At 39.2% G+C, this 14001-nt stretch overlaps 1 protein-coding gene across 2 annotated transcripts in view; it reads left to right on the top strand.

Annotated features, from left to right (window-relative positions):
• Nucleotides 1-13234, top strand: part of LOC136871606 (ankyrin repeat and SOCS box protein 12) — a 73338-nt gene extending 60104 nt beyond the window's left edge. For both annotated transcript variants that reach the window (XM_067145062.2, XM_067145072.2), the window contains exons 5-6: nt 722-822; nt 12635-13234. In XM_067145062.2, coding sequence (XP_067001163.2) covers nt 722-822; nt 12635-12831 — 298 coding nt within the window. In that variant the 3' untranslated portion in view covers nt 12832-13234. The remainder of the gene's footprint in view (nt 1-721; nt 823-12634) is intronic.
• Nucleotides 13235-14001: the final 767 nt, after the last annotated feature.

Genomic DNA, 14001 nt, shown 5'->3' with positions numbered 1-14001 from the left:
ATCTTGCGGAAATGGCCCCAATGATATGCTCAGAAAGAGCTCCAGATACATGTGGGTATAGGATTTGAAACATGTGGTCGTTACTGAGATTGTTCACTATTGCCTGATCCTTGAACTTGATTAAGAACCGAAGGAAAGAAATAACCTCATCAACGGAGTTAGCCGAAAATTTAGAGACTCCCTTAAACACAGTAGTCAACGGGTGAGGTAGGTTAGAGAAAATCTGGGGGAAAGCAGGTGTAAGAGGTGCCTGGGAAGTCTTAGTGGTCCTGAGGGGTTACAGAGTCATCGTACCTTTGATTTGGGCGCTCTTGTGAAAAGGATGGAGTACAGAAGGTTAGGTTAAGACCACGGACCTCTGGGTTATGGGCCCAGCACGCTTCTACATCATACAGCGAATATTCCTTAAAAAAGATTTACAAATAAAATATTCTACAACTTTCCACATCATAGAGATTCTACACAGGTCTCAATTATTTATATACACTACAGAATAGAATAAATGTAATGTAATATAATGGATAAAGCAATCTACAAGTGTTCAAACTGAGCTCTCACTAACCCACCCTTGTTGCTAACAAAAATAATATATCTTGAAATAGATCCCAAGTATCTTCTAGAATGACTTGGAAAGCAACATTTCATTTGTATATATTTGTATTTTGTTGAACATATCCTTCAAGAAGGTTATGTATGATAATTTGCAGTATTTTTGTTGAAGGTGTGAACCAATATTCCTTGAGTTATGGATACTCTTTGGAGGCAAAGTGCACGAACATGTTGAGGCAGGTCCCTTAGCAGAAGTACTCCTTAGATTGACAAGTAAGTAATATTTTTATTTTCAGTCTGTTACTTATGCAAATATTGTCCTACTAAAATTTCTAATTTCCAGTGATAAATATAGTTTTTGATATAATTAATAAGGCTCAAATATTCAAGGTTTAAAATCACCCAAATATGCTAACAAAAGTAATCTAAGAAGATGCAAAATATGACCCAAAACTTGATTTAAAAAATGGTGTTTTAAAAATTTCTAAATTATAACTGCAACATTTTCAAGGGTGAATTCATTGAATTATTTATTGTTGTAATTTTCATATAAGTTTTCTAAATACAGTGGAACCTCTATTCTCCGTCTTTGGAGGGACTATTAAAATAAAACGTACAAAACGGGAAAACGGAAAATCCGGGAATGAATGAAAGCCATCAGCAATTTGGCTAAACATCACAAAAATGAAATACAGTATGTACAATTATAATCTTACAACACTCCTAAACCAAATAAAACTACAGCCCCAATGGGCCTTTGCCTGCCAAGCGACCGCTGCTCAGCTCCAAGGCCTGCAGATTACGAGGTGACGCATAGTCAGTGTGACGATTCCTCTCGGCCGTTATTCCTGGTGGCTCTCTAGACCGGGGTCAACATCTTACCGTTAGATACCTCCTCAATTAAAGGTAATCATGCAGGTTGAGTGGACCTGGAACCAGCCCTTATATCCAGGTAAAAATGCCTGACCTGGCCGGGAATTGAACCCGGGCCCTCTGGATGAGAAGCAGGCAAGTTAGACTGCAAAACTGGCATCAAACATTAATTACCAGTAGGCAAGTTCAAAATCTCGATACTTTATATATTCAGTTTTACAGGGGAAACGTTAGTTTCCCGTAAAAACTTATTTCAGTTCAGCAACTTTGATTAGCCAAACTCTTCGAAAAATCTAATAACGTCAAGCCAAATGACAATAGACCACAAGTAGGTTTTAATTCTCTCATCTAATAAAATTAAGCACAGTAGATACAAAAGCTCCCAGCATGATGGCAAAATCCCTTCTTTTCTTAATTTTCCATTGTAATTGGGTCTAGTCAGTTTCTGGAATACTGTACCACATATAAAGGCCTACATTGACTTTTAAAGGTTATGTTGAATTCGAGAACGATTTCAAAGGTAAGTATCGATTCGCAGAAGTACTCAAATGTATTATATTCAATTCTGCCTTTCACTAATCCAATCAAATTGGAAAGAGAAAAAAATATCATCAAAACTTCAGAAATTACGGCTGTTCGTGTCCTTGGGCTCAGCTGGAAAGCACGCTTGCCGCACGTCAGTATGAGTTGGAAATGATACACAAACCATTTATTTTTTACATGTAACATGCGCAAATAAAACGACAGCGGTTTTTGACTTTCAACACGAAAATGTAAAATTCCCAGTCTTATATTAGGACCAAAACAGTATCAGGCAATCCCAAGGTTCCTTATGGGAATCAACATCTATATCAACTGATGGCCAGGCACGCATCAATTTTTGAAAATGAGACAAAGACTCTGTCTAATAACAGACCACCTATATTGGTATTATAAATTTACTCATTTGGGACAATTATGTCAGGTTCCCTATAGGAATCAACATCTATCAGCTGATGGCCAGGTAGACATCAATTTTTGAAAATGAGACAAAGACTCTCATAGTGCATTGGCACTGCCGGTGGCTCCAAGCAGCCTACGCAGTGGCCTCCATGGTATGGCATTCTGCTTTTTGACTCGGAAGAGATCGCACCTATTGAACTTCGTTTTCACGGCAACTCAGAAGGCCTTGAATCCGACTCCAGCTTCCTAGATCCTCGGCTAACACGGTCTCCCTTGCCGTTAGCCCAGCTTGAATCCTGATTGGTCGACGTCATCGCCGGCTATCCAATCACCATCATCCCTTCCTCACCAGCGTATAGACCTGCAATTGTGCTTCTTGCCGGGGAGACACCCCTTTAAAAACTGTTGCTTGAGGCAAGTTGCAGTTTTATACGCTATCATTCCCTTCCTTAGTGATCTACCTCCTGGTATTTTATCCCCTCCCTCACCTATCCCATGGCTCGATACTCGAGAAAGAACCATCACTCCTTGGAGCACTCAACTACCTCTTCTTCCAACTCTTCCTCTTATACCAGTTTACAATCCTTTCCTTCTACACCTGGTGTTCTACACCCATCTGAAGAGCTAGGTATAGCCATACCTAGCCCTCACCACACCAACACACCCAGCACCCCTTATTCGGCTGGGGTGAACCAAGTAGCCTCAGCTGGTAAGGGCTCTGTTGGTACAACACCAACACCAGGTTCGCACCTTGCTTACAAACTCCAAGTTCAACAACAGCTCTTAGGTCAATCATCTAAAGGTCTAAATTTAACCCCTCCTATCTCTTCAAGTCAAATAAAAGCCTCTCCTGTTTACAAACCAAAACAGAAACCTAAGTTGACCGCTTCCAAACTTGGTCCGTATAGTGCCACTAAGGCAGAACAAATCCTTGAATATGCCAAGAGACAGACTCCTGATGAAGATGAATTTGTATTCCCACCAACTAAGAAGACTATCAAACATATCACTCAGACTAATCAAACTCCACCTGTACCTACTGCTAATGCGTTCTCCCCTTTGCAAGTTAGCATGGAAACCGATACTACGAATCCCACAGAAACCATTGAAAATGCAGCCCCTGTATCTACTGATAATACTTCCAGAAAAATCCCTGCCATTACCATTAGAAATGATACTATTTCCTATCTTGAAAGATGACAGTTCGTCAAAAGCATCATCAAGGGAACATTCTCTGCAAAAATGTTATGTAATCACGTCATCCAATTTAAAATTAATACCATTGAAGATCATAGAGCCCTGATTACCGCATTGAAACAAAATGACGTCCAATTCTATACACTGAGTACTGAAAAAAGCGATATCTTCACCATTATTCTCAGACAACTACCATTAGATACCAAAGTTGAAGACATACATTCTTTATTAGCAGAAATGGGCTACCCTGTTCTAAAGGTCGTCCAGCTGACCAAGTCATACCGTTCCACCACTACCAAGTCCGACTCGTTGGCTGAATGGTTAGCGTACTGGGCTTCGGTTCAGAGGGTCCCGGGTTCGATTCCTGGCCGGGTCGGGGATTTTAACCTTCATTGGTTAATTCTAATGGCTCGGGGGCTGGGTGTTTGTGCTGTCCCCAACATCCCTGCAACTCACACACCACACATAACACTATCCGCCACCACAGAAACACGCAGTTACCTGCAAATGGCAGATGCCGCCCACCCTCATCGGAGGGTCTGCCTTACAAGGGCTGCACTCGGCTAGAAATAGCCATACAAAATTATTTATACCACTACCAACACCAATGGAGAATCATCTGTTACCTTCGAAAGACGAAGTATTCCGTTCTTCGCAGTGACCCTAAAAGATAACTAATTATCTCATCAAATTTTCAAGAAACAGCTATTTCTCTTCGACCCTGAAGTAAAAATTGAAAAACCCAGAAGAACGTTAAATCCACCGCAATACAAGAGATGCCAGAGAACAGGGCACTCAGCTAAAAATTGCAATCTAGCACCTAGGTGCGTGAAATGCCCTGGCCCTCATGCAACTTCGGAGTGTAGCATTCAAGATATCACCAAGTTCACCTGTGTCAACTGTGGTGCTAATCACACCGCTAATTATAAAGGATGCCCTGCTATCAAGAGCGCCAAGCAGAAAAACAAGGCTCCAAGGAACATAGAATCTGAAATCTTCCAGCTGTTGGGAAAAGACTTTCCTCCTTTACCCACCCCGAAGAAAGCTCTCCCTTTTACCTCTGCGAATCAATCTAATCCCAATCCTAATTCTTCTAACAAGACTATATCCACTAATTCTATTCCTAAATCAGTCAACATATCCGATCAGACACCTCTAAATATCGGTGGAACACATGATATCTCCCCTCTCTCTCTCACTCCTCTTCCTTCTACCAGAGAGGAAGCTGAAAACTATCTTTCTACCTTACCATTTCAACTACAACACCAAGCTCTTATTTCTCATATCATTACTACTGGTATTCGTGAACGTATCATCAATATGCTTTTAGATCTTATTTACCCACCCACAACTTTCGGACAAGTTGTCTATAGCCATCTGTTCCAATCCTTTCATTAACTAAACTTCCTTCCAACTATCTGTTGAAAATAATATACATCCAATCAGAAAATTCTCTCCCCTTAGACATAGGCCACCTGCATTCAGGTTGCCTATATTTCCCCTGCAGAAATACTCTCCCCCTTAGATATAGGCAAACTGCATACAGGTTGCCTATATTACCCCTGTAGAACTTAATATCTTCCTATCGAACCTGCCTTTTACTTTATTTAAATACTGCATGTCTCCCACTTTTCTTCACTTTCCTCAATATCTAATGAACCTTAATTTAACTTATCTATCCAATTATACTGGTCTACCTTCATTTTATCAAAGTTGTCTGCTCCAGGAGCCCCACACAGTTGAAGAAGAATAAGAGACCAAGTAGGTCGGAGATTTCTTGCGTTCTTACGCTATTTTCTCTGGAAATAGCGGTCGCAACAGAGCTCGCTCGCTCGCTCCATGGTATGCACTAGCCATGCATCTTGGTAGGTGTGCTATTTACCAACTGATGAGCCCAAGTTAGCACACTGGGGCAAAATGCTGGCAGCGAGGAATGAGTTAGGTGGAAAATTTATAATGTCCAATAATGGACCACCTATATTGAAATTTACTCATTTGGGACAAATATGTCAGGTTCCCTATGGGAATCAACATCTATATCAGCTGATGGCCAGGTAGGCATCAATTTTTGAAAATGAGACAAAGACTCTCATAGTGCATTGACACTGCCGGTGGCTCCAAGTAACCTACGTAGTGGCCTCCACGGTATGCACTAGCCATGCATCTTGGTAGGTGTGCTATTTACCAACTGATGAGCCCAATTTAGCACACTGGGGAGAAACGCTGGCAACCAGGAATGAGTTAGCTGGAAAATTTATAATGTCCAATAATGGACCAACTATATTGGTATTATAAATTTACTCATTCAGGACAAATATATCAGGTTTCCCTATGGGAATCAACATCTACATCACCCAACAGATTAGTCGACAACAAGAAATTTTCATCTCCGCTGATGTTGAAAGACAAGAAGCTGGCAACAACGAAGTGCAACTGCATTCTGCTAACCCTGGAGAATCTACAACAGCTCCACAACCAGGACGTCATCAGTAAAGATACATCGATGACAAAGTGCGGAAGAAGAAGAAGAAAAAGAAGAGGGGATATTATCTATTAGTGTGATTTGTGAAATATGTAAACTTTTAAATTGGCAGACTTCAGAGGTGTGTGATTCTCCTTCTGTTCCCAAGATATTGTGTTCAAGAGATCATAGAGCCACTTCTAACACTAATATGGAGCAAAGGACACCTTCCTAAGGAATGGAAGGAGGGAGTCCTCATCAAGATACCAAAGAATGACTTAAAAATAGATGCTAACGAAATAGGCTTAAATATAATTTTAAAAAAAGAGTAAGGAAATGTGCATAAACCATAATAACATTTCTAGCTTGACTCTAGATGGAATGTATATAGAAAGTGTAGAGGAATATTTCTACTTAGGAAGCACGGTCAGCCAGGATGGAGGTGCTTTTTAGAGAGATTGGTGAGTCATATAAATTAAAACAAAGGAGCTGTTGCATATTGATGACCAATATGGAGATCTCCTCACATTAGCATAAACATGAAGCTAAGAATATTCAACTCAAATGTTAAATCTGGTTTAAAAAAACAAACATTTTTTACAATTTGATTTATGTCACACTTTCGTATATAGGCAGTGTTGCCAACACGATGGTTTTCCCAATAAATCTAGGTTTTCTTACTCTTCGTCAGTGTGTAAATTTTAACTCACGGTGGGTAGTGGGAAATCTAGTCTTTTTCATGCTTATATCAGTGGATATTTTGTTGGTTTTTCAATTAAAGTTTTATGTAATATTTCAGATCTAAGTTCTTGACATTTACAGTTGTAATGGCATCAGAAGCTGAGCTGGGGAGGTTCTGAACTGTAGGCGAAAGTTAGATGCGGGGCATTCCATTAAAAGTAAGGAAGCAAGAAATGCTTCAGTGTGTGTTTCTTTCATAGTGAAATGTCACGTCTTCAAGTGTCAAATGCACTTAAGGTTGTTATAAAATAATTGATTCCCCTTCTTGAATCTTGTAATTCTGATGCCAGCGCAAATATGAATTTATCAGATTAATAAATATGGCCTTTGTCAAATGGTCTCACCGCTAATTTCTGGTGTAACGTGATGAAATTTTGCATTGCAAATAACACCAATCCGTTTCAGAAGCGGGTACCATATGTACTGCTGCACCTAGTATTGCCAAAGTCAAATGAGGAATTGAAGATAATATTTAGTCATTATTAAAACTAAAGTGTACCGGGCGAGTTGGCTGTGCGTGTAGAGGCGCGCGGCTGTGAGCTTGCATCCGGGAGATAGTAGGTTCGAATCCCACTATCGGCAGCCCTGAAAATGGTTTTCCGTGGTTTCCCATTTTCACACCAGGCAAAGGCTGGGGCTGTATCTTAATTAAGGCCATGGCCGCTTCCTTCTAACTCCTAGACCTTTCCTATCCCATCGTCGCCATAAGACCTATCTGTGTCGGTGCGACGTAAATCCCCTAGCAAAAAAAAAAAAACTAAAGTAAAAAAATAAAATGAGACTCTAAAAATCTATTCGAGCAGGACAGAGAAGAATCAAACAATGCTTCCTTATGAGCTACCAAACAAGGTATTTAAGAAATTAGGGACTTTGAAAAAACAGATATCCTCTTCCTTTATGCCTTCTATCAAAGTGCTAGGAAAAGTCATCAGTGATCACTGACTACTAGGAGTTCACCTTCAAATATATTTCAAATACTGTAACGTTTGAACTGAAAGGATATATTTCATTTTCCTTTTGATGTAGTATTTTCGTAACTGAACAAAGCTTAACGAGGGGAAGTTGTGGGGGGGGGCGGTTAGTGGTTTCTAGTAGTTTTCAAGCAGCTGTTTAGTGGGTAATCCCATTCCACTGTTGGCAATACTGCAGACAGGTCTTATAGCGATGATGGGATAGGAAAGGTCAGGGAGTGACAAGGAAGCGGCTGTGGCCATAATTAAGGTACATTTGCCTGCTGTGAAAATGGGAAAACGTGAAAAACTATCTTCAGGGCTGCCGACAGTGGGCGGCGAACCCACTCTCTCTCGAATGCAAGCTGACAGATTCATGACCCAAACAGCACAGCCACTTGCATGGTAAATCTGTTTAACTGTATGGAAGTGAGACCTGGAAAGTGACCAAAGACATTACAACAAGGTTATAGACTTTTATAAATCATTGCTTGAGGTACATTATAAGAATATGGTGGCCAAAGATCATCTCAAACAAAGACCTTTGGAAGGCCCGAATCAAAATTCCATACAGAAAGAGATAATAATAAAATGGAGGTGGATTGGCCACATCATGAGAAGACCACAAGAAAGTATTACAAAGCAGGCATTGAACTAGAATCCACAAGGCAAGGCAGACCGAGGATTACCTGGAAGAGAACCATAGATCGGGAGATAACTGGAGTCAACAAGCCTTGGAGAGAGGTGAAAGCATTGACAGTAGAAAGAACAAGCTGGAGAAATTTTGTCGAGGCCCTATCATCCATCTAGGAATTAAAGGAAATAAGTAAGTAAACCCTGTGGTGCTGCCAAGCGATCGCTACTCAAGCCCAAAGACCTGAATGTTAAAAGTTAACATGTGGCCACTGCAAGGCCATTGTACTTGGCGTTCCAGACCGGAGCTGCTATTTCACTATCAGGTAACTCCTCAGTTGTTCACAAATGGGCTGATCTTTACCTCATATCCAGGTAAAAAGAATCCTTGATCTAGCCAGGAATAGAACCTGGGTTCACCCGGTAAGAGGGAGGCTTGCTACCCCTAGACTGTGGTGCCAGCTACTTTCATCCCCCTGTGGGTAGGGGCAGTAGAATAACACCACGGTATCCCCTGCCTGTCGTAAGAGGTGATGACTAAAAGGGGCTGCAGAGGATCGGAACTTTGGAGCATGGGTTGGCGACCATGGGGCCCTTAGCTGAGTCCTGGATTTGCTTCCACTTACTTGTGCCAGGCTCCTCACTTTCATCTGTCCTGTCCGACCTCCCTTGGTCAACTCTTGTTCTTTTCCGGCCCGACGGTATTACAGTACTCGAGGCCTAGGGAGTCTTTCATTTTCACGCCCCTTATGGCCCTTGTGTTCTCTTGGCTGATATCTTCTTTTTTCGAAGTGTCAGATCCCTTCAATTTTTTCTCTTTGATTAGTTATACAGAGGATGGTTGCCTAGTTGTACTTCTTCTTCATTTTTCGAAGTGTCAGATCCCTTCCATTTTTATCTCTGATTAGTGTTATATAGAGGATGGTGGCCTAGTTGTACTTCCTCTTAAAACAATGATCACTACCACTATCACCATCAGCTACTTTCAACTGCCTATGTTTAAAATTCCTACTTCAGCTCAGTTTAATCTACCACATTCTTCTTCTTCGTAAGACACTGTCTTCAAATGGAGGTTGGCGATTTACGTAGCCAGCTCTGATCTTGACATTGCAACATGAAAAGCTTCTTTTGATGTCTCCGTCTCCCAACGGACCCTTGTATGTTTCCTTCAATAATTAGCTGTAATAATTGATATCACTTGCCCATCATAACATGTCCTAGGTATTGCATTTTCCTTCGTTTTATAATAAGTAGCAGTACATTTTGCTTTTTCATCCATTGAAGGACCTCAACATTTGAAATTTTCAATATCCAATGTATGCACAAGAGATGTAGCAAAAGATCGTAGAGGTCGATGCTAATTAGGAACTAATATTTAGAGGCCTTGTGAAGAAAAGAAGTAGAAGATGCAAAAGAGATGACAGTACAGATACACTACAAAGGCTTTGATACGTTTTTCAATGCTTGGATCCAGAGTTCAGCTTTCACATCCATATAGAATAGAGAATATGTAGCAATGGATCATGCGGATTCGTAGCTGCAGACTGAGATCTGACCTTACAAAGAATTTCTTCATGTTTATGGATTGTTTCCTAGCGTATTAATTTCTAGATTGTATCTCTTGTTTGGAATCATGGTGTTATAAGCTGTAAATTTCATTTCTGTTCTGCATTGAAGTGCAATTATAAGAAATAAATTGACAAGAGGGTCAGTACAATATGTCAAGTAAATAATATTACATTAGTCTTGGGACTAGTCCTCAATTTATTTCTTATTATGGAATCACATAGGTCATTCAGCATGGTGCTCAAGTATTTGAAGGACACTTACTCAACTATATTACCTTTTATTGTGATATTAGCTTTATATTGTCTGTTTAGAGAACACCATCATTTTTTTTTCACTATGCTGAACTAAGCTATCTAATCTAAGACATATCAAACTGTAATCACTAGAGATGAGCACAATGTGAAGAAAATTTTCTCAAAATATAAAAATGTGGAGGAAAATTCAAAATATGAGATACATATTTTAATACTAAAATATCTTTGTCCCTTTGTCCTTTATAGATTAAGTTTTGTTTACATTTGATAATAATAATAATAATAATAATAATCATCATCATCATCATCATCATCATCATTATTTTACAGTTCCAGTTTCCCAGGTACTGTTGACAAGCCTCTTCCACTCTGTCTTATCGAGGATACATTCTGTTGTTAATGACGTTCTCTGGTGTCCTTCCCTGATCTGTACGATCTATCTTCATGATGTCTAACCAGTAGGTTCTTGGTCTTCCCGCCATCTGTTTTCCTGCCACATGCCTCTGCAGGTTAGCAAAAGCTGCCCTTGTTGTTGGCTCCATCCTCATTACATGCCCGAACCACCTCAATCTGGAGATGCTCGACCTGATCTAAAAATGATGACTGAATTTCAGTTTACTTTCTCACTATGTCATTCTTCAACTTGTCCATTTTTGTTTATCATATTGTAGACCTCAAGAACTTCATTTCAGCTGTGTGTAACCTTGATGAGTCCTTGTTAGTGCATGTTTTGATATCATAGATGAAGATCAGTTTTAAGTATTGATTGAACATCACCAGCTTTGTTTTTGTTGATACTTTTGGGGTCCCAGAGGAATGTTCTTACTTGCTGGTAAAAGCGAGAGCTATTCTGCACTCTGTTCATCACGTCCTTTTTGGTTACTGTGTCTCGAGAAATTATGCTGCTGAGGAATGCAAAGTTTTCCACATTTTCCACACTTTCCAGTGGGTGGTTTCCTAGCATGATGTTTGCAGGTCCTCCTTCTCCATTTAATGCAGTCAGTACTGTTTTGGCTTTGTTTATCTTGAAATTGAATTTCTGGAACTTAAACCTTCCATTCACTGAGTCTCAACAAAAGCTACTGCATTAAGTTCTCTAGAGGTTTGCTTGATGTTCTTCATTACATCATCCATGATGGTGATAAATAATAATGAGATAGTGCACACTGCCTTGCTGAATCCACTTTTGGTCTGGAACCAGGATGAATGTCCATCACCAAATTGCACACAGTTTGTACAGTGCTCATACAGCATTTGAACTTTCCTCACCAGTCCCTTCAGCACATTCCTCTTTTTCAGGTATTCCCATCTCTTCTCTCTTGCAGTGATATACCTTCTCAATATTCAGAAAAACCATGAACAGATCTTTGCCTTTCTCTCAATATTTCTCCATTAACATACAGACACTGAATATTAGATCTGTTATGGACTTATTAGGCCTGAAGCCATACTGTTCCTCTTCCAACTCTGACTCTAAGATAACTTGCTGTCTGCTTTCTAAGATTTTCTCAAGAATCTTAACGTCATGAGAAAGGAGCATTATTCTTTGGTAGCTGGAGCATTTTTGGTGATTTTGTTTCTTAAACAGAGGGATAATGACACCTTTGTTCCAATCTGCAGGTATCTTGTCATCCTTCTGCACTGCATTGAACACCCTATTACAATTGATAATGCAGTGCCAAATGAAATGCAATAAATCACAGTAATTTTATTGTCTTTCAGCATCATGGAACCCTTCCAAAGTAAATCACTGGTTACTTTAGCTGGACTTAATAGAAGTTACAATATGATACAAGTAGATTTTCAATGTTTTCCAGCTAAAGGTTGCATCTTTCGTCAGTTAGTATTTTTTGTAGGATGGAATAGATGGTGCAGGAGATTCGGGGGCATTGGAGGGGTTAAAAAGAAACAGTCAGTCATTGTTGCAAGACTGCTGTTAGAAAGAGTGTGTTTCCTGGAAATTTTTAAAATAAATCTGGATAGCCCATGTCATGGCTAATGAAAATATTAACAGAGAGAGACAAAAATGTGTACAACATGAAAAAAATCTGTACCGTATTTTAGAAGTGAATCTTGTAAATCTTATAAAATATCAATAAGACTTATTTTATAAATAACAATGTAAACCTACTCTGAACTATTTAGGGACAAATATATTTTCATGAAATATAAAAATTTTACCAATATATGAAATATGAAAATATTTTCACACAAAATGATTTCTACATATTGTAAATCATGAAATTCCTTGTTCCCATAGCACAATCAGTAATGGTTTAGAATATGACATTTCATATTTAGTCTGTCACTAGTAATCACAACCCTGGTTAGCTGTTGAAATTTACACTGAAGAAGAAAAGGAAGCTTTGGGTACACTAAAACAAGGAGAAGAGTGCTACTTAAATGTTGGAATTTTTTGAATCCTTTTATGTGTATGTGATATTTCTTCTCTCTTCTAATTTCAGAGTCACCGTTATCCTTACAGTGCCAGTGTCGCATACAGATCTGGAGAGTGATGAGACCAAATGTGATACAACGACTATCAAAACTTGAACTGCCAAGAACACTGATAGAGTTTTTAGCTTACAGGGACATCCCTGCTGTATACAATTGTGTTTCTAAAGTAAACAGCATTTTAAAGACTGACGATTTATTGAACTGAAGTAACTGTGAAGATTTCATATTTTTATTTGTTTGTATACCTTTCTTTTTCTTTTTTAATCTATGCCTTCATAATATAGAGAAGTGTTGTTTAAATAAAAGGAATGTTAAACAAAAATAACTGTCAGTGATTTCTTTGCCACTTGACTAACTGATATTTAACATCTGTGCTCCCGTAGAGGAGTATGGTCATTTAAGCATGCCATTTTCTGTGGCCCATTAAAGAGTAAAATCATTTAGCAATTGTTTAGTATAGTGTGCTCCGATATGCTTGTGTTTTCAGGGACCAGAAGAGTTCTACCTAGAATTTTTTTTTTTCTTCCAGAAGATCGCTTAAGTAGGCCTATTCTATTTTCTTGACATTGTACAAACCTCCCTTTGTGTTCTTTTACTCATAGTTTACAAACTAATTTTGGCACTTCTCAAACTGAGTGAAACAGCAAGTGGCAGTGGTTGTGTAGTAGACAAAGCTTCAAACATGAGTAAATTTTGTAGAAATAGAGTGATTCCAGAAGAAGAAATCTATATATTGCACCCAAATTGCTTTAGGCATGACGGTGGAATATTTAATTCATTAATTTCCGAGTAGAAATTAAGTAACATTCGACAATTCTAGCAAGGACTGCAGAATTGTCACAGCCCACCGACGTAGAAGATTTAAACCACCTTAGCAGAGGTAGAGCACATTCTATTGGGGGTTGTTAAGCAATTATGTCACAAATGCACTTAGCTAGGAGCTGCACCCTGCAACTGTGAACATTCACTGCACCCTGGGAACCGAAACTTTCTAAATTTTCCACGCATCTTTGTTAGACAGAGAAACCTGAGATGTGCGAAAAGGACAAGGGATAGCCGAAATTCTTTGAATTAGATGAGTAGGCCCCATAAAAAAAATGGATCAGCCAATCAAATTGCTTCATTTTTAAGCACCAAAATTTCCCACTGAGAATATTTTTGTCTATCTTGGGAGTTTGTGTAAGACTGCACATCAACTGGGCTTCTAAGGACTGCATCGGAGTGAATATAATTTTTGGTGGACTCGGTTAAATTAATTACAACCTAATTGAAATACAATCATTGTGTGTGACTGGTCATGTGTTGATGGCGTGAAGACAGCGGAAGTGAAAAAAAGTGGCGCCATCAAACAAATGGCCGGCATTAATTTAATCGA

Source organism: Anabrus simplex, chromosome 1 (genome assembly GCF_040414725.1).
Source record: "Anabrus simplex isolate iqAnaSimp1 chromosome 1, ASM4041472v1, whole genome shotgun sequence".
Taxonomy (NCBI): Eukaryota; Metazoa; Arthropoda; class Insecta; order Orthoptera; family Tettigoniidae; genus Anabrus; species Anabrus simplex.
This window is presented reverse-complemented; position numbering and strand designations above follow the sequence as displayed.